Source organism: Globicephala melas, chromosome 19, assembly GCF_963455315.2.
Source record: "Globicephala melas chromosome 19, mGloMel1.2, whole genome shotgun sequence".
Taxonomy (NCBI): domain Eukaryota; kingdom Metazoa; phylum Chordata; class Mammalia; order Artiodactyla; family Delphinidae; genus Globicephala; species Globicephala melas.
This window is the reverse complement of record NC_083332.1, coordinates 36417237-36438801: the sequence shown is the minus strand read 5'-3', so window position 1 is coordinate 36438801 and position 21565 is coordinate 36417237. Positions and strand designations below refer to the sequence as shown.

The 21565-nt window shown below is 43.9% G+C and overlaps 1 protein-coding gene and 1 long non-coding RNA gene across 2 annotated transcripts in view; one reads left to right on the top strand and one right to left on the bottom strand.

The window, feature by feature from the left end:
• The first annotated feature begins 315 nt into the window (after positions 1–315).
• On the top strand, positions 316–18618 carry GOT2 (glutamic-oxaloacetic transaminase 2). The gene is made up of 10 exons (XM_030848079.3): positions 316–530; positions 6278–6434; positions 8563–8691; positions 10820–10879; positions 11418–11579; positions 11948–12052; positions 13171–13321; positions 13802–13967; positions 16643–16793; positions 17377–18618. Exons 1-10 carry the CDS (start codon positions 442–444, stop codon positions 17497–17499), a joined length of 1293 nt encoding a protein of 430 aa, XP_030703939.2. The 5' UTR covers positions 316–441; the 3' UTR covers positions 17500–18618.
• Positions 13593–21565, bottom strand: part of LOC115847861 (uncharacterized) — a 54920-nt gene continuing 46947 nt past the window's right edge. The window contains exon 4 of the long non-coding RNA XR_004037503.2: positions 13593–14146. This is a non-coding gene — a long non-coding RNA (uncharacterized lncRNA). The remainder of the gene's footprint in view (positions 14147–21565) is intronic.

Sequence of the window (21565 nt, the reverse complement as noted above, 5' to 3'; positions counted from 1 at the left end):
GGCGCCATATTATACCTATAGTTCTGCGACTTGCTTTTTTACGTTTTTGAGGTCTATACGTGTTGATACCTATAAACTGAGCTCATTCATGTCAGTAGTAACAGCTACCTCTTCGGTCAGGTCCGTCGTCATTAAATGAAGGAAGCGTGTCGAGCGCTGTGAACGGCAATAAACTGTGTTGTCACCGTTTTCCGGGACCACGTGGCGCCGGCGGTGCAGACACCCCTGCAGCGGGACCCAAGGCCTCACGGAAGCCAAGCCGCTCCGCTCCGGCCGCCAGAGTGCGCTGTGACGCGGCTCGGGGCCTGGCGGGAGGCCGCTCTAGCCTCGCCCGGGGAAGTCGCTGTCCTTACCTTCAGCAGGACCCTGCGCCTCCGTGTCCGTGCCCGCTGGCATCTCCGCTCCGTCCTCCAGCTACCCACTGCCCTGTCGCCGCCCACCATGGCCCTGCTGCACTCCGGCCGCGTCCTGTCCGGAATCGCCGCCGCCTTCCACCCAGGCGTCGCTGCCGCGGCTTCTGCCCGAGCCAGGTAAGCGGGGGGAAAAGGAGCCAGGGCGACGGGCCTGCGAACTGCCGACACCTCAGAACATCTAACCCGCCTTCAAAGCACACGCGTGCACCCTCACACACCAACTTTCTCTGCTACTCCCTCGGCTTCACAGGGGGCTGAGGATTGAGCGTCCGCGCCTCACAATGACCCTTCAGGTCCTACCTCCCACCCCTCCCATGCCCCTAGGACTGTCGGAGAGCCTGCCAACGCGTTCCCCTGGCTTAGGAAGTGTGGCCCTCTACGGCACCCGGACTCCCATTCAAGGTGGAGAGGTCACGACACGCAGATTCGGCGCAGTGCGGGTGGGGGCAAGGGGAGAGCCCCCGGGCTGTGGCGCCGAGCCGGCCTCGCGCGGATTGGCTGCGGCGCCGGGAATACCTCGCGCTAGTTGGCTGCGGCGCCGGGCGGGGATGGGGGATGGGGGGCGTGAGCCCTTGACCCGCTGCTCTGGGGGGTGGCGGGGCTCACCTGTTGGGGTCTCCCTGGGCCGTGGCAGGGCTGGAGAGGCGGCGGCTGGCTCCCGTTTGTGTGCCGGGGGAAGAAAGCTCAAGGGAGGAAGGTTTTCAGGGCCCTGGCTTTCGGGCTTGGCGTTCCTCCCCGCATCCTGTGACCTTGGCGCGCGGCATTCTCCAGCCTGTGTCGCCTCCTGAGTCACCGGTGATCCCCTCCCCGTGGCCCTTTGACCCTTGGATGTTAAGAGTCGGGGTGTAGTGACTTTTTTTTCCCCGTTTTATCCCTTAGGAGGTCTGGCTGTAGGGAAGTTGCCTTTCTTCCCCTCCCTCTTGCTCTGCTCTTCGTTTAGTATTTCCTAATCGCAGCCAGGCACTGGACCAGATGCTCGTGCTAGATGCAGCGGTGAACAAGCCTGACGGAGGGACCGGTGTCGCTCAAAAATTTCCAAATATGTAATTTCAAACTGTGTGATGTGTTGCAGAGAAAAGGTTACAGAGCATTAAACGAGTTAGTAATCCCTTCCTAGTGGAGAGAGCCAAGCCAGGCTATATAATTCACACAAGAAGCCGATTTGGGAGAGTGCCCTTAATGACTACCTAATCAGGAACCGAGTCTCCAAACCACCCCAATCAGACCTTAACTCCAAAGAGCAAAGCCTTGACACCTCATACCTGCCTTGGCCTTTCGTTTGAATGTATGCACGGTGTCTTTAAGGCGGCAGAACAGTTTGTCCTTACCAAAGCCCCACACTCTTGGCAGTACAGTTTTGCCCAGGCTTTCACACTTTCTTCTTTACCTAATTTGGTTCCTTCTTGGCCCGCTGTCAAGGTGTGGCCTTGTTTTTTGTTTTTTTTTTGTTTTTTTTTGTTTTTTTGCCTTACACGGGCCCCTCACTGTTGTGGCCTCTCCCGTTGTGGAGCACAGGCTCCGGACGCGCAGGCTCAGCGGCCGTGGCTCACGGGCCCAGCCGTTCCGCGGCATGTGGGATCCTCCCGGACCGGGGCACGAACCCGTGTCCCCTGCATCGGCAGGCGGACTCTCAACCACTGCGCCACCAGGGAAGCCCCAAGGTGTGCTCTTAAGGCAGCCTACCTGGACTAGAATTAGGGAGGGGTTGTCATTTATGCAGCAGATTTGGAGAACAGAAAATAGTGCCTAAAATTATGGGCAAGTGAAAGTCTGTTTCACCATTGTAGTAATCTTAAAATCTTAAATAGTAATCTTAAAATAATCTCTTATTTTATGGATTTGGTTGAGTGGCCTACAGCTCTGCTTACAAAGTGCTTGGTGAAATCCCTATGGGTGTTACCTTTTTGTCTCTCACTTTGACAGCCTAACTTGTTTTTCTTTTGTGTCTTTTCCACATTAGAATGTGAATTCCATGAGAGCAGAGACTGTATCTATTTTGTTCACTGTTATAATATAGTATTTCAGGACGTAGAACAAATTGAGTATTTTAATTTTAAACCTTGATTTTTAAATTAATGCAATGGAAACATATGACATTTTAGCATTGTACCTTAGTTCAAAGTCTAAACATAGGGGAACCAGAGTGGTTCAAAATGTGTACCAAAAAAGTCTTAAAATATTTGAGCCCCTGCAGTTGAGGAGGTGCTGTTCAGGTTTAACAATGATGCATGATTCAGTGATAGAACCAGATGCCATATCTAACTATGATTGTTAACTGTTCAGACAACAAGGAAGTTAAGAATCTCCACTCCTGCCACGGTGGATATGATCTTTACCTAAAGCCAAATGGTAAAATTGGAAAACATTCAAACAACTAATTGAAGTTTTTTTTTTATTTATTTATTTTTTAAAAAACAGCTCATCTAATACAATGAAACCTTGGCAGTTGGTATTCTGAAGGACTGAGGATTTATCCTATGACATACTTAATTTTCATACTTGGGTCATTTAAATGGAACTCTCTAAGTTCAAGTGTTCCTATAGCTGCATTTTTTATACAGAAGGAACTAACCTTTAACCTTTTCTTCCTGACCTGTGCTGTAAAAGCATAGTAACATGAAATCAGACATAGTCACAGGTCAGTGAAGAAAGGAAAATATGCTAATGTATTTTTATTATAAATACCTATTCTTAATTATTTAATTCTCATTATTTAATTTGTAGTTAAATAACTGAAGGAGTATCATGAGACCCTTGAGAAAGGCAGTGCTCAGTAGTGGTACAATAACCAGTAAGAAGATCGTAATTGTAGTATTGTCTTTGCCATTTTTTAGCTCTATGATCATGAGCAAGTTAATTAACTTCTCTTCTTATTTTAAAATAAGAATGTGAGGGAAAACATTCTAAAAACTATAAAGCACTAGGTAGACTCCCAGAAAAATTGCAAGGTATTTGAGTTGGAAATGCTTATCTGAATACTTTGTACCTAACATCTTTTGGCTGGCTGGTCAATATTGCTCAATGGCTGAAGCTTTGCACTTTTGTCCAAAGTACATAGATAGGAATGCTTTGTAGGCCGCAAGTTATCAGTATCAGTTTTGTCCCTGGAACACTCTTGGTTTCCTCTAGTACTGTCCCTTAAAATCATTAGAGTTCTTACAATGTGGGCGTGATCTTTATCCTTAGAAGGAATGGAATAATAAAGGGCATAGAGGACTGAAACATCATTACTGATATAGGACTGACTAATCAAATTAAGTATTCCTGCTCCTTTATTTAGATTGTTTCAGATTTAATGTTTTGAAATTTTTTTAGAATCCTTCTTAAAAGATACCACTCTCAATCAGTTCTCTGCTAGAAGACTTAAGGCTATGATTTCTGAGAGAATTTCTCTACTAGATAAACTTTTTAAAGAACTTGACAAATAAGTGCTTTTCACACCCTTTAATAAGAATGGTGCCTTCTCCTTGTGGTTTAGGAGCAGTGGCTCTGTCATTGTTGATGGAAGGCCCTGGAAACAACCATATTTTTAAAATTGAAAATTGTTTATTAAAAGTTCTCTGTATGTCATTGGGCATTCAAGGTGTTCCTTGCACTCATCAGTTAATGACAGTGATATAGGTGGGCAGGTGGCTACATGTTTTCAGGATCTGAATCATGGGTAGGACATAATGAAAGCTTTTCTCAGGCCCAGTTCAGAAGTTGCTTCGAGGTCGTATCTGTTTCTTACTATTGCTTAGATACTGGGACAACCAAGCAGCCTAGAACACTGAAAAAAGAATGAGAAGGACTTTGAGTCCTGGCAGTAGTGCTAGTGAAAAGGAAGAATGATAACATCTCAGAGACTCCAGAGAAAACTAAATAGTAATAATTGAAAAGCAGGAAAGACCTGCATTTGGTCATAAAGTTATGACTTATGCTCCTTGAATTTTTTACATACTTGGCCTCACCAGTCTTCATACTAGGGGCAAGGTGGTTATAAATAAAGGTGTACTAGTAATAATTTAGTAACAGTGATACCAGCTAACATCAAGCACTGTGTATCAGGCTCTGTTTTTGACTGTTTTATATTTAATAGCTCCTTTCATCCTTGTAACAGCCCTGAGAGATGGGTACTGTTGTGCCCCCATTTTACAGGTAAGAAAAATTGAGACTTAAGAGAAGTTAATTGATTCGCCTGTGCTCACACAGCTGGTAGGTGGCTGAGCATTTGAATCCATGCAGTTTGCCCTACTGACATTGCACAGGGCAAGCTATTAAAAGAAGTAAAAGCCTGGGACATCTGAAAATGGAATAATCCACCCTTTGTTAAGAGAGAATTAGCTGTACATACCAATTACAGCTACTGAGACTGAGACAATTTTCAGCTTGTCAGGAGAGCTTAAAGTTATTTTTTAATTCTCATTTTTTATACATTTTTAAAATATTTATTTATTTATTTAATTTGTCTATGCCGGGTCTTAGTTGCGGCACACGGGATCTTTGTTGCTGCGTGCTCATTGCTGCACGCGGGATCTTTAGCTGTGGCATGCGAACTCTTAGTTGCAGTATGTGGGATCTAGTTCCCTGACCAGGGATCAGACCCGGGCCCCCTGCGTTGCGGGTGTGGAGTCGTAGCCACTGGACCACCAGGGAAGTCCCTATTTTTTGTACATTTTTTTAAAGGTTACTTTCCATTTACAGTTATTACAAAATATTGGCTGTATTCCCTGTGTTGTGCGATATATGCTTGAGCCTATCTCACACCCAGTAGTTTGTACCTGCCACTCCCCACCCCTATATCACCCCTCCCCCATCCCCACTGGTAACCACTGGTTTGTTCCCCGTATCTGTGGGTCTGCTTCTTTATTCATTAGCTTGTTGTATATTTTAGATTCCACATATAAGTAATATCATACAATATTTGTCTTTCTCTCTGACTTAATTTCACTTAGCATAATGCCCTCCAAGTCTATCCATATTGCTGCAAATGGCAAGATTTCGTTTAAAGGATTTTTTTTTAATGTAAAATCATGACTCATACAAATATAAAATAACGAATATTGTTAAGCATTTTAACTCAATAAGTAATGAGGAAATCAGTAAGATGTTACAACCAGTTCTAAACACCTGGCAATTCTCTGTCATCCTCTCCACCTCTACTCCCCCCATCCTGGTTCAAGCCCTCATCTTTCTCTCTCTCGCTGGGTGCTGAACCAGATTTTTCAGTGATCCTTCTGCGTTTCCCCTCCTTCTCTGCATTCAGTACCCCACCTTGTGACCAGATGAGCTCTAAAAATGCAAGTCTCCTCGTGTCACTGTTCTTACCTGATCACCATTCCCCCTCCAAAAAAAACCTTAAATGATTCTGTATATTTTCACTACATCCAAAGTAGAGCCCAGGAACCTGTATTTTAATAAGCTTTCCAAATGATGCCCTTAACAAGTTTGGGAACAGGATAAAACGCAATCCCTTTGGTTGGATGTCACAGAACACCCTTACATTGGTCCTTGCTTACTTCTCTAGTCTCATCTTTTACCACTCACAACTTCTCACTGCCAAATTACTTGAGATATCCTTTGCCTGGGAATCCAGGTCAGGTTTGGACTGCTTTGAAAGTGTACACATGCACCCTGTCCTCCCCAGGATGATTCAGGTGCCCCTACCTTTTGCTTCTCACAGCATTTGTATTAATATTATTGGCCTCCACTCTTCTGCAAGGTGCTTTGAAGTCATGCATTGTTGGATTATTGGTGTCTATTGCTATATCATGTGCATGGTAGACAGGAAAACAGTTGTTGAAATGGATTTTTGCCAGATCCAAGATGTCTTTGGCCATGGAAATCTAGTTGCTGTGACTGATGTCTTATATTTCCCATTTCAGCTCCTGGTGGGCTCATGTGGAGATGGGGCCCCCAGATCCCATCCTGGGAGTCACAGAAGCCTTTAAGAGAGACACCAACAGCAAAAAGATGAATCTGGGAGTTGGTGCCTACCGGGATGATAACGGAAAGCCTTACGTGCTCCCCAGTGTCCGGAAGGTAAGCTTGCCAGACGTCTGTTTGATGGGGATGAATAACTGAAGGGCACTGCTGAAGAGAGACAGAAAGACTCCTGGACTGGGAGTCAGGAGACTTGGGTTCTAGTTCTGATACTGCTTGAATCACGTAGGTTGTCTGGGCTGTAGTCTCCTTGGCTATAAAAGTGAGAGGTTGGAACTATATGGTCTTTTCCAAGATTGAACTTCTATGATTATCTGTAAAACAGGCAGAGTGTCCGTGTCATGTTTTATCCTGAGGATGCACAAAAGGACCAAGCATTTAAACATTGTCTCTTGGTGATAGGAATAGCCCTTTGTGGATGAGGGTTACCATTGTTATTTTCCATTTCTCTCATTTTGATTGCCTTAATAAAACCCTCCTACCCAGGCGTGTTCCATTCTTTCTTCCTATTGAACTATAGAATAATTTTCTTTATTTTGTCGTATTTTTATTAGTAGTCTTTCTATTGGTTATCACAACTTAAATAATGTAACTAATTTCCTTAGAACAGTGTTTTGTTTTGTTTTGGCTGCGTTGGGTCTTAATTTCTTTGCGCGTGGGCTTTTCTTTAGTTGCAGCAAGCGGGGGCTACTCTTTGTTGCGGTGCATGAGCTTCTCATTGCAGTGGCTTCTCTTGTTGCGGAGCTCAGGCTCTAGGGTGCATGGGCTCAGCAGCTGTGGCTTGTGGGCTCTAGAGCACAGGCTCAGTAGTTGTGGTGCACGGGCTTAGTTGCACATCCTGCAGCATGTGGAATCTTCCAGGACCAGGGCTCGAATCCATGTCTCCTGCACTGGCAGGCGTATTCTTAACCACTGCGCCACCAGGGAAGTCCCAGAACAATTTTTTAAAAGAAAGTATGTGTTTCCTTTCCATCTGCACCTCCTCTGATGAAATATGTGCTGCTCTGTCACTTGCAAACATGGGGTAGTGACGTGTTGTTCCTGCATATAGCAGAACTAGGCATCCTGAGTGGAAGTTACAGAAGCATACTTTGGGGTGGGAATAAAGAACCCTCTGATCATCTGAGCTGCAGTAGGCTGGCTCAGGCCCTCTTGAGCCACTGTAGTAACAGAGCATGGGCTGAATGAACCACTGAAAGAAGAAATTTCTGAGTGTATGGGAGTGTGGATTAGGTGTCCTCTCTCTAATTCTCTGAGTAGAAAAAAGGACTCAAGAAATGGTTGTGATGAGAAGACTCACAAAAAACTGCTGGCTACTGGGTCTCAGGTCATGCAGGGATTGCTTTTGTTCTCAGTAAATCAGTTTAAAGTATTCAGCAGGTGTTAGCTATTGATAGAAGCTGAAACACCACCACACACTTTTGTACATTACCTCTTAACTCTTCACCTCAGTCATATGAGGTGTAGAAACAGCTGTTCCCCCATTCAACAGGTGAGCAAACTGAGGTTCAGGGAGGTTAATAAATCACCCAGTGTCACACAGCTAGTAAGGGACAGCCAGGCCTCTGACTCCAAAGCATGAAGATATGTGACTATTACTATTAACCTTTTGAAGTTCTTAGACTGTTATATACCTTGAAATACTTCTTTATGTATTTGTTTTGGTTTTATCATCTTATATCTATTTTAAGTGTTGCTCTTAAACCTTGTTCTTGTGCATCCCAAGAATGCCATTTTTTTTAAAACAAGAGACACCATATACCTACCCATTCACATAAAACCTAACTTAATGGGCTTCCCTGGTGGCGCAGTGGTTGAGAATCTGCCTGCCAGTATAGGGGACACAGGTTCAAGCCCTGGTCCGGGAAGATCCCACATGCCACAGAGCGACTAAGCCCGTGCACCACAACTACTGAGCCTGCACTCCCTGCTCTCTGCAACTAGAGGAAGCCCGTGCACAGCAATGAAGACCCAATGCAGCCAAAAATAAATAAATAAAATTTTTTTTAAAGTCTAACTTCTAAAAATAAAGTAAAATATGATAAAAATTTAATATTCCTGTTCTGTAATATAAGATATATTCTACTTACCCTTCTTCTTGAACAATATCTCCAAATTTTTTTAAAAGGCTTTACTTCCAAAATTTAACTTATAAAACATTAGATATTATTCATGGTAATTCCAGGTAAGGAGAAGAAACTAAATGGATGCATTTTCTCTTGTCTAGGCAGAGGCCCAGATTGCTGCAAGAAATTTGGACAAAGAATACCTGCCCATTGGGGGACTGGCTGAATTTTGTAAGGCATCTGCAGAACTAGCCCTGGGTGAGAGCAACGAAGTGTTGAAAAGTGGCCGGGTAAGGAGAACAGACTCTGGCACCATACGGGTCTCTTTAAATCTAGCAGTTTAAACAAATATGAAATAATTTAAATAAGAAAAGATACACCACTTTGTGTGTGATGATTGTTTTGAGGTAGCCGCACGATGACTAATATCTCTTCTTTAGGTAGTAAATTGCCACTAATTCAATAAAAGATTTCATATAATACCAATTCCAAAAATGTAGTAGTAATCCTAAAAATGTAGTGATTTGACTTAAGATTTGACAGTTTTTGCTGTTAGTCTCTGTGTGTGCTTATGTTCATTTTACACTGAATGGCTTTGAGGAATGCCAAACTATGTCAAGTTTTAAGGCCTATAATTAGGTCCCACCCTCATGTCCCAAGCTGCCAGCTTAGGTAGAGGAAACAGGCAGAAAACAAGCCACGGGGTGACTGTCAGGGCCAGGACAAGCCTGGCACTCCTCTGCCACCCCTTCACAGCCAGCTTGGATGTTGAAAGAGCAGACCATGCTCCCTCCATGCTGTCTCCCTCCTCAGAGGGCAGAGAGCATCACTGCAGCCAAGAGGTGAAGCACAAGTGGTTCCCAGGTGTCTCTTCCCTCCAGCTCCCTGGGGGCCCTCTTACTGTGGAAGAAAGAGGTCCCTAAAGGTCACTGAACATAAGCTTTTTACAAACAGATTCTTGTATGCACCCACAGAGTAAACACAGGCCCAGCACTTGTAGTAGAAGACTCACATCATGCAGGTGGGATGCAGCCAGCCAGCCTGACATGTGGTCTCATGTGCATTATAGTTTCCTTGCTTTTGAAACAAATGTGGTTTTTTAATATATTTGTGTGTTTAAATATTTATTTTTCTGGGTAAACCTCGACCCCAGGGTAATGTAGTAATGATCCTAAGTCATGGACAAAATATGGTTTGATTGCTATCCATATAATCAACCACCTGTTAACCTCTCATTAAAACGTCTGTATTTTTCTGTAATTTTTGCTTAGTCTGTGTATCATCTAGCGAATAGTAACCTAAGTGTAAGACTGGCCTATCTTAAAATCACATCAGCTTCTCTTTTATAAATTGCTATGCCTTTCTGATTCTTATTATCAGATTTACAGTTAGGTTTTTATTTCTAACATGCCAAAGTTTGCACAGGCAAACTTTGTTTACTAAAGAGTTTGTTAGTAGAGTTCCCCCTCCCGCCATTTAATCCATTGCCTCCCAGTCCAGAAAGGAGATTTATGTTTTGTAGAGCCTTGTACTTCTATGGTGCCTAAAAACAAAAACAAAAACAAAAAAACCCTACTGTAGCTTCTTACTCATCCCCTAAAGTTGACCAATTTGAAGATTTACCTCATGCCATCTCCCTGTTACCCAAAAAGTATTTTCAGATTATGAAAACTCATAGAATATTATTCATGTAATAATGTTGTTCTAATATACTTGTTGACTTTTTTTTTTTTTTTGTGGTACGTGGGCCTCTCACTGTTGTGGCCTCTCCTGTTGCGGAGCACAGGCTCCAGACGTGCAGGCTCAGCGGCCATGGCTCACGGGCCAAGCCGCTCCGCGGCATGTGGGATCTTCCCAGACTGGGGCACGAACCCATGTCCCCTGCATCGGCAGGCAGACTCCCAACCACTGTGCCACCAGGGAAGCCCACTTGTTGACTTTTTAAGATGACTTGCTTTTTGATGTTCAGAGAGTCATTCAATTTCATATAAGTCTAGAATAATATTTTAATGTAGTGACTGTTCATCGTGTCTTTTTTTCTCTGTATAAATCACTCCTTTTTCATATCTCGTGGGGGGCTGTGTCCTGAAAGTTTCTCATATAACACAGTATGATACTAACAACTTTCAGGGCAGGCCATAAGGAATTAGCTTCCACATCAGCACAGGTATTAGAAACTGAAGAGCCAACTCTTTTGAGAACCTGTAAGGAGAGTTGTTCTCTCTTAGAAAATGGAATGAAACAGTAGTACTGTTCTCTTGTTTCTAAATATTCATTTGGAAGGGTGTCTTCATCTTCTGAAGAAAGAAGGGTATTGACCATACGGTGCCTCCCTGTGGCCTTGAGCTCAGGTTTGTTAAGTCGTGGGCCTGTAGAGAGAGTGCTGCACCTCACTGACCAGGGGTGTCTCTCCTTCAGTATATCACCGTGCAGACCATTTCTGGAACCGGGGCCTTAAGGATTGGAGCCAATTTTCTGGTGAGTCTGGAAACTCCTTCTGTAAGACGGTCTGTAAGCTGGGGATGATGGGGTTCCCTCTTGGATATGTGTTTGACTTCTGACCCAGAAGTAGATTTCCTCTTTCCACAAAGCTGGAAGATTTCCGGTTCTTTAATAAATGGAGTTGGGAGGAGAGGGGGGAATGGAAGTACTTAGAAGAAATTATAAGGAAGAGATAATTATAATAATAAGTACAATTTATTGAGCACCTACTGTAACTAGGAGCTTTTATATCTTAACTTGTTTAATCTTTCTGAGGGAGATTTAGTTAATGCCATTTTACAGAGGAAGAAAGTGAGGCCCAGACAGGTCCTTGGCTACATAGCCAGTGTAATTGTTGCAGCCTGATTCCAACCCAGGCAGTCTCGCTGCTGAGTCATCACTGTCTCTCAATCTTAGAGAGAAGCCAACTTTCAGTAGAGAAAAATGTCTTCTCAGTTAAATATATCAACGTTTTTGTTGTTGTCTTTGCCTCTCCTTTCTTCATTTTTCCATTCCCTTTCATTCCATCTTTTAGCAAAGATTTTTTAAGTTCAGCCGAGATGTCTTTCTGCCCAAACCAACCTGGGGAAATCATACGCCCATCTTCAGGGACGCTGGCATGCAACTACATAGTTATCGATACTACGACCCCAAGACGTGTGGCTTTGACTTCACAGGCGCTATTGAGGACATTTCAGTAAGTGTGGCTTTCAGGGCAGGACAGGGAAGGAACAAGGAATAAACCTCCCTGTGGAGATTTGATGTCTCCCACTTAGGTCTCAATATCCAACTTAAAACACTGGGATGAGGGACTTCCCTGGTGGTGGTCCAGTGGTTAAGACTCCATGCTTCCACTGCAGGGGACACGGGTTCAATCCCTGGTTGGGGAACTATGATCCTGCATGCCGCACAGAGCGGCCAAAAAATAAACCAAAAATACCAGGATGAGCTAATTCCCAGACCTCATGTTTCGTTACTTATCAAATAATGGTGACCCTATGGCATTTCAGGTAAATGATCTCCTTTAAAGCTGCAAAGTAATCTCTTGGTTGTTGTTCTCTTCAGAAAATACCAGCAGAGAGTATTATTCTCCTGCACGCCTGTGCCCACAACCCCACGGGAGTGGACCCTCGTCCTGAACAGTGGAAGGAGATGGCTGCAGTGGTGAAGGTGAGGCAGGTGAACTGACCGGTGACCGTTCTGTGTTTAGTAACTAGCCTTGGATGCTTCACTTGGCGAAGTCTTAACAGTGAGAATTAACCTCGAGACTGCATGAAATTTCCACGCATTGTGTAGTTGCCAAGAAAGAACTCCTTGTTTGCATAATTAGCAGTTCTGTAATTGATGATACATGAGCAGTTTGAAAATAATTTTTGCTCCTCAGCTAAGATGTATAGAATTCTGATAAAACTTGTCGCTGGCTAGTCTGCACAATCGGTATCCCCTGGCCCCAGCATATCTGCTGTTGGTGCCTACACTTGCCCTGGTCAGTGGCTCCTTGTTCATCCTTTTATCCTCTTTTTCACATCCCCTCCTGTCTTTTCCACTCTCCTTGGCATTGCCGTTAATTATTCACAGTGATTCTTATTCTTCTGTGAGAGAAGGCACTAGTCAAAATTCCCAAGGAGGAAGATATTCCTGTTGGCTCGTGTCCCCATTCTCATTCCTTTCGGTTTCCCTTTCTTTACGTTCTGTCAAACCTAAGCTGCAAACAGAGTGGGACAGAGAAACAGCATTCAGAGAGCACTTTCAAAATGAGATGGTTATAGTGAGGCTGTCCACTGAACCCTGGGAATAAGATGGCCTGCCAGAGTCTCATTAGCCCCAGGAAAGGCTGAGGCTCGTCCTGTGTTGGCTGGACCAAAATAACTACCCAGACCACTGTGGGCCTTAGAAGAGCTTCCTGTTTGGACTTCCCTGGTGGTCCACTGGTTAAGACTCCATGCTTCCAATACAGGGGGCGTGGGTTCGATCCCTGGCCAGGGAACTAAGATCACACATGCCATGCTTCCTGTCTGACCAGACAGCATTCTGTCCAGGTTGGATTAAGATTATCTTTTCTTAATGTCTTCTTGAGGGCCCATATCCACCAAAGTATTGAACAAAAAACTATATATGTTGATATATTAACTCTAGGAAAATTAAACATCTCCAAACTGCCACCTGGGGAGAAAACTGTTGACTTTGTCTGAGTGAAGCAGGCATGGTCCCAATAAGCACAGGTAACCATCTGGGGCATCTTGAGAAGAACTGCCTAAAGCTTTGGTCATCTTTTCTTTCCTTTCCAGAAAAACAATCTTTTTGCATTCTTTGACATGGCCTACCAAGGGTTTGCCAGTGGCGATGGTAACAAGGATGCTTGGGCTGTGCGCTATTTCATCGAACAGGGCATTAATGTCTGTCTCTGCCAGTCCTATGCCAAGAACATGGGCTTATACGGTAAGCTAAAGGACCTAGGGTGATATGTGTTCTGTTGAGACTGAAGAAGTGGTGGGAGAGGGTGCCACAAAGGTGTAGAGTCTTGGAAGGGGTGGGTTGTGCGTGTGCGTGTGTTGTCCGTGTCCCTCTTACCCAGAGAGGAAAGACAGGGAAAGTGGATTTTACTGCTCTAAGCCACATCTTATTCAGTGTCCCTGAATTCCTCCAGCAAAGAAACCTATCACGGCTTCTCTAAACAAAAAGCGACTGCTCTGTGAGCCAGGAAGAGAGATACAATGAAGAGAGACCTGTGACCACTCTGTAGTACTCCAACTTTCTGTTGGAGATTCACCATGCTGGTTGTTGAAAACTTCTTGTTTATAACAAAGCGTTATTTTGTGCTTCTCATGGAAACAGATAACACATAGCGAATGGAATCACAACTGTCTTTAGTATTTTAGATAGGAGAACCAGAAGACAAGATCCATTTTTTCTTTTCAGGTGAGCGTGTTGGAGCCTTCACTGTGGTCTGCAAAGATGCTGATGAAGCCAAGAGGGTAGAATCACAGTTGAAGATCCTGATCCGTCCCATGTATTCCAACCCTCCTCTCAATGGTGCCCGGATTGCCTCCACCATTCTGACCAGCCCGGATTTGCGGAAACAATGGTAAAGGCGCTTTGCCATTCCCCAGCCATCAGCCCTTCCCACCACTGATCCTTCAGAGCTCCTTTATACTTGGCTTATAGGGACATGCAGTGTCACTCAGCTTCCATATGTGGAAGGGGAGGAAGGAGAGAGGAGTGTACATTTTGTCAGCACTTTCGAACAAATAAGTTGGTTGTTCCCTGTAAGAGAAAACATTGGTCTAGATTAGGGGTTGGCACACTATGTTCTGCAGGTCAAATCTAGGCTGCCCCCATTTCTTGATGAATTGTGTAGGGATGCTCTCATGTCACAACAGTAGAGTTCAGCAGTTGTGACAGAGTCTGCAGCTCACAAAACCTAACATATGTACGATTTAGCCCTTTAGAGAAAGCTTGCCAACCCCTGCTATATATAATTCGGAGTCATGGAAGGTGTGATTTGTTACATAAGAGTTTATCCTGTGTAGCTGATTAACCGAGGGTGTAGATCCCTAAGCAGCTCATTGGATAGAAAAGCTAAGTCTGTGAGAAACTTCTTCCACAGCTCACCTGGTCATCATGGAACAACTGTTTTTTCTACCTTAGATTAATCCTCTGAACATTGAAGTAAATAGAGTCTGGTTCAGGATATTTCTTTTCAGTACAACAGATCTATGCAAGGCTTACCAAAAAATCAACTAATTGTTAAATTAGATCTGTTGTAAAATTAATGTGAGTACATTTCAGAAAGTTTGGGCAAGTCACTATAAGCCAGATTTTTTTTCTTTGCCTGTTATTATTCATAGTTGTAACATGAATAGTATGTCCATGTATCATATGTATGTGTAAATATGTTATATATGTGTGTGTAGGGTTGGTTTTGTTTTTGTCACTAAGAATTATTCTAAGCTTTTTTTCTTAATATTTTTAAGTGGTTTTTAAAAATATTTCCATGGTCCTTAATGGTTATCAAGATGTTTATTTTTTTAATGTGTTCATTTCAATACTTATTTGAAGTCTGTAGTGTACAGAGATGACAGAGATACTGTGCTAGGTGACTAAGATATCTCTTCCCTTGGGGAGTTTATAATCTAGTGAGAGAGATACACGTATAGCATTGCTACAAGACAGATGGAATAAATGCTGAGTAAAGGAAGAACTATTGATTAGTGGGGAATGCAGGAGGAAGTGATGCAGACAGCAGCATTTGAGCTCTGCCTTGAAGAAAGAAGGCAGAGGAAAGGAAAAGAAAGGAAGGAAGGGGAAAGATGTGCGTGAGGATCAGCACAGGCACGTGATATGCATCGTGCAGGGTGTGCTTCAAACCAAGTGGGTTTTGTAGCAGAAACACGGAGTGTAAGGAGGGTGGAGAAGGCAGCAAAGCTGGGAAGGTGGGAGCAGGTCGTGTAGCACCTTGATATTGTGAGAAGTTAGAACTTCATTCTGTGGACAACAAGGAGCATGGGGGCGGGAGGGGGCAGGGCGGGGGCAGTGGTTGCTAAGGGGGCCCTGGATCTAGCCATGGTCATGTACTCAGTGCCTTTAGGGCCCAGGCCTCAAAGTGAATGAAGCTGGATGGATAGGACTACAGGAAATATAAAATCATATGCCATCCTTAGTGGGGCTGGGGGCTCCAGCCGGTAATCACAAGGCTGGTGCAGTGTTGCCAGCTTCTTGTTTTTCAAGAGAGGCTACAAATCCACGTCTTTATGTGCGTGTACCAAATCTAAGAATGTTTAACTGGGTCAAATAAGACATGATGAAGACTCTTATTTGGCCTTTCATTGGCAGTATGTAACCTCTGTTCTACCTATGCATGACATCATGGTGGAGAGATGGTTTGAAAAGTGAACACGTAAGAACAATGAGATAAATTATTTACAGTCATCTAGTTAGTGAGAGCCAACAAGAATTTCCCATAGCTCCATAGGAACAGAATGAATGAATGGGTAGATTCTGAGGAAGGGGAAGACTGTGTCCTGAATCCAGCGAGCATGCACAGTCAGAGGACTGCCTTCTGTGCTCCCCCAGATAGAATTCACCCTCTCTTCTCAGGGCCTCTCTTAACACGGCACAGTTCTGTCGATTCTTATCCCACCTTGTTCCATAGTCAGTTGTTTGCAGGTTTGCTCCCAGCCACAATGGTAAGCTTTTAAAGGGAGGGGCCGGGTCTCAGTCCTCCCTTTCTCCTCAGCACCTAGCACATGGCTGGGCACATGGTAGGTTCACAGCACACTGTCTTTAATTGTGAAGGCAGCAATGTTTCTTCCATCCATGTTAAAGAATAAGGTTATATTTTACTGTTTAATTTGCAGCTTTTGCCCCTTGAGTAAGGGATGGAGAGCCTTAGTCCTCCTATGTTTTAGAGTGATTTAGTCATTCATTTTTCTTTTTTTTTAAATTGAACATCTAATTGGCTTTATTAAATAATTCATGAATTGGGCAGTATCCATCTAGTAAATAGAAAGGCACTCCGCATTTTTCTTAATAACTCAATTATGTCAGCTATTTTAGTTGCCTGATCAAAATGGTGTTCTGATAGAAAGCAGGATGCTGTAAAATAGCTTTCTTCCGAGACCAGTGACAGCACAGGACTCGGTCAAAAACGGAGAATTGAGGCAAGCTAGAGCAGTACGCAAGGGAGGTAAAAACGCCGGGAACTGGCTTATCTGTTAGTGCTTGGCCAGAATTGAGCTCCATCTTGGGGGTTTTTTCCAGGTTACAAGAAGTAAAGGGCATGGCCGACCGCATCATTAGCATGCGGACTCAGCTGGTCTCCAACCTCAAGAAGGAGGGCTCCTCCCACAACTGGCAGCACATCGTTGACCAGATTGGCATGTTTTGTTTCACAGGCCTAAAGCCTGAACAGGTGAGTGGACTCCGATTTCTCCGCAGCAGACCAGTTGGTCAGTCCTTGCAAACCAAAATTCCTCAGGTCACCTACCCATTTAGGATTACTCTAAAAACAGTCATTTTGAAGCTTCATTCATAGGTAAAAGAAATATGAAGCTTTCATTTCGTTTTATTCTTTGTTGGTCGTTTACCTGTCTGTATCCTCTATGAGGTTGCAAACTTCTGAAAAACAGAGCTTGTTTTGATCATTTTTATAAACACTGCTGTTTCTCAGAAAGATTCCAGAACAAGCAGGAGCCTGAATATTGATAGGAAGAGTAGCTGTTCCATAGCTGGATTCTGGATCAATTTTTCTACAAAGGCTGAATATATATATAAGATTTTTTTCACCTGGTCACACTTCAGAATTCAACATCCCACTTTAAAATAGCTTTTTATTCTTCTTTCATTCTAAGCTAGCATACCAAATTCTGGGAATAGGGTTTAAGTGAGAAAACAGACCTGTTATTTTCCTGTCCTAACTGTTGGCTAATTGTGCCATGCCAGGGCTGGGGAGACCCCCCTGACCAGGAAGTGCCCACACACTCTTCTCTCTGCAGGTGGAGCGGCTGACCAAGGAGTTCTCCATCTACATGACAAAGGATGGCCGTATCTCTGTGGCAGGGGTCACCTCGGGCAACGTGGGCTACCTTGCTCATGCCATTCACCAGGTCACCAAGTAATTCCCCTGGTCAGAGGGAACAGAGACAACCTTCCTGTCTTCAGCCTCTGCTATTGTGAGATTCACATGGAGGAAGAGGGAGAGTGGATGGTGGTGAGCAGATCATTTTTTTCAACCACAGTACTTTAAAACTCAGCGATTGAATGTGTTTCTCAGAAAAGAATGTGCAGTGAAATAGGGCGGAGGCACCTGTGGCTGGTGTTGGGAACTTTGTGGCTGTAAACCAAACTCTCACTCATCATTTTATCTCCAGTTTTTCCAACAGAGTTTACATGTACAAGAAAGATATAAGCCCAAAAAATACCTGTCAATCACACCATTGCAATATTTCAGAAGCTTTAACAGAAGCACCTTTTGGTGTTGCGGGTTCCTCTGTAAAACCAGCGTGAAAATAGCACCTATTAGAGGCTTTGTGAAAAGACCTAGTTCTAACATTAACAGTCAACCTCATGTTTGTCCTCCCGTGATTGAGCAACCTTATCAACAAACCGTATGACAGAAATCATGTTTTACAGCGAGTCTGCTACCGCTGCAGCAAAGAAAAGATGCAATTTCCCGTCTTATTTAAGAAAAAAAGAAAGAAGGCTCTCCTTTTTAGTACTTGCAGGCATTTTAATGTTCCTCTTCTTACTCACTGCTGTTCTTTTCCTTAGGCACAAAGATCTGTAACTAGCCTAGATTTTCATCCTGTTCTACTCCTTGATTGACCATCAGTCCCATCCCATAGGATTTACTTATTTGAAGAATGAAGAACATTATTTACTGCTCATCCCATACCCTCGCTTTTCTTGGCAAAGAATAGCGGAGAGTAGGTAACTGCACTTTATTTCAGCATTCCCTTCAATGATCGTCATCTCCTGTAGGGATGTTGCCTCTGCCCAGTTGGACCTCGTAGCTTTGTTCAGTATGGTTGTGCAGTCACTCATTTCATATCATGAGTCAGGCAATGCAGGGTGGAATCGGGAAAGAGGATGTTCTGGGCTTTGATTTCAACTTTTGTGTGCTGCCAGCTGGGCTCAGGCTTCACCCTTTGGAAGGATAACCACCATTTGCTCTAAATGTAGACTTATTGCAGCCTGGTCTCTCTGTTACAATAAAGTTACTGTAGACCCAACCGCCATTTACCATGTTATCTTTTTTCTTTAATGGGATGAAAGGTTAGGAGTGGGTATATATCCCTGGAATCTGGAATTGTGTCCAGATGACCATAAGCCAAGAGATATTATAGCTGTTTCGAATGTAAACCAAAGCCACATCTTTGTCGTGTCATTCCTCATGTCCAGTCCGACAACGCTGAAAATGTTGGTACAATCCTTTGGACCTTGGTAGACAAGTAAATGGAGTGCCTCAAAGGATCCTGTGGATAGAGGCAGTGATGAGGAGATGGGGAGGGGAGGTGGCAACTTTGGGTGTCTAGAGGAGTCAAGTAGGTAATATAAACAAACAGTGCATGTAAAGTAAAAAAGTGATGTGAACTGGGTGTGAGATGATTGTCAGTGACCAGCCCACATCCTCAGAGATGAGGCATAGTAGGGAAGTAAGTGACAGGCACTGTGAAAATGAAAACCCAGGGCTGCAGGTCTTAAATTTTTCAAGTAAAATGGAAATCCTGATTTTTTTTTTTTTTTTGCGGTATGTGGGCCTCTCACTGTTGTGGCCTCTCCTGTTGCGGAGCACAGACTCCAGACGCACAGGCTCAGCGGCCATGGCTCACGGGCCCAGCTGCTCCGCAGCATGTGGGATCTTCCCGAACCGGGGCCCGAACCCGCGTCCCCTGCATCGGCAGGCGGACTCTCAACCACTGCGCCACCAGGGAAGCCCCGAAATCCTGATTTTTATGGGAGGTCTATTGATGCTTAAAAGCTGGCAACTCTTTTTTTTTCTTTTTTTAATGATTTGCAAGCAAGATGCAAACAGTAGATCGCCAGTGTGCAGCCTCTACTATAAAGTTATATGCTCTGTCAGCAGACATCCCAAGGTAATTCTATCACCTTCTGCTTAATGCCAGGAGCCATTCAGGATAGGACAGCTACTGGGCAGACAGGCAGTGGAGCAGGAGTCAGGCCCAGAGCCCAACCACAGCATTCTGATTATTGTTGGGAGGGGAAAGCAGGCTCAACTTGTTCGTTCCCCCTTGCTTCTCCTCGCTCTCTGAGAGACACAGTATATGATGGGCTCACTCCTTCTTGGCTTTCTGTGTTCCTGTTGCTAATGGATACACCAAGGTGGTAAAAGGTCAAGTGAATGGACTGATTCCCCGAATGTCTTTGGGAAACTATCTTAAGTGGGGAAACAGTAAACATATTAGTCAGCTGCTCTGTAAAGGAGATGACTGCCTAGCTTAGAAGAAACTGCTTTAAGTCTCCCTGTCTGGAGCCAAAATGATTCAAAGTTGGATGCCAAGACCTCAGCTGGAAAAGGAACTTGACCACCCGACTGACCTTGTTATTTTTAAACACATGTATTTCCAGCTCACCCTGGACCAAGTCCTATTCCTCACTGAAAAGTCATGTAGGGTGTGAACCTGATGTTTTCCTCACAGTTCAGTCTGTTGGCCATCAACCTTTTCCTCATTTCCTACTAGGGTCTAAGATGTTCTTCCACTTGATGGAGGAGGTAGCTTGCCTGCCCAGAAAGAGTAGTCATGCCTTGTTTACCATCAGTTGAGGTAGGATAGTTCCCAAATCTGGATTTTTTTAATTATTATTATTATTAGTTCCCTGGCCTTACCTCTAGGCACTCTGACTCAATATGTCTCAGGTAAGGCTTGCAAATCTATTTTTTTAAATGAGAAAAACAAAACTTTCTAGGTGGTGCAGATACAGCTGATGCATGGGCCAGCCATTGGGTGCTATTAGAACAACTGCCTTAGGCTTACATCTAAACAGCCGAAGTCCAGCTCACTCAACCAACTTGAGAATTTTGTTTGAAACTTTTTTCCTTACTTGTAGGCTGTGGATTTTTTTTTTTTTTTTTTTTTTTTTTTTTTTTTTTTTGCAGTACGCGGGCCTCTCACCACTGTGGCCTCTCCCGTTGCGGAGCACAGGCTCCAGATGCGCAGGCTCAGCAGCCATGGCTCATGGGCCCAGCCGCTCCGCGGCACGCGGGATCCTCCCAGACTGGGGCACGAACCCGCGTCCCCTGCATTGGCAGGCGGACTCTCAACCACTGTGCCACCAGGGAAGCCCTGTGGAAATTTTTAAAATTAATTTTATTGGAGTATAGTTGATTGGAAAACAATTTTAATAGAAATTATTGGTTTATTTATATCTAATAACTGAAAGACCAACTTTTTCTTTTTTTTTAAATGATAATCTTATAAAAATGTTGAGAATAGTATTGCAAATCACATAACTGATAAGGGATTTGTATCCAGAATATATAAAGAACTCTTACAACTTGATAATAAAAAGGGGGTCTGAATAGACACTTCTTCATAGAAAACATACTAATGGCCAATAAGCACATGAAAAGATGCTAACATGAGTCATCAGGGAAATGCAACTCAAAACGACAATGAGAATCACTTCATACCCACTAGGATGGCTATAATCAGACAATAACAAGGGTTATCAGGGATATGGGGAAACTAGAACTCTTACACAGTTTGTCAGAATGTAAAATGGTGCAGTTGCTTTAGAAAACAGTCTGGCAGGGCTTCCCTGGTGGCGCAGTGGTTAAGAATCGGAGACACGGGTTCCAGCCCTGGTCCGCGAAGATCCCACATGCCACGGAGCAACTAAGCCCATGCGCCACAACTACTGAAGCCCGCACCTAGAGCCTGTGCTTCGCAGCAAGAGAAGCCACCGCAATGAGAAGTCCATGCACCGCAACGAAGACTAGCCCCCGTTCACCGCAACTGGAGAAAGCCCGCACATAGCAATAAGACCCAACGCAGCCAAAAATAAATATATTTATTTAAAAAAATAAAAGTCTGGCAATTTCTCAAAAGGTTAAACATAGAGTTAACATTTGACCGAGCAATTCTACTTCTACATATATACCTAAAATAAATGAAAACGTGTGCACAAAAAGTGTACCTGAACATTCATTGTGGCATTATTCAT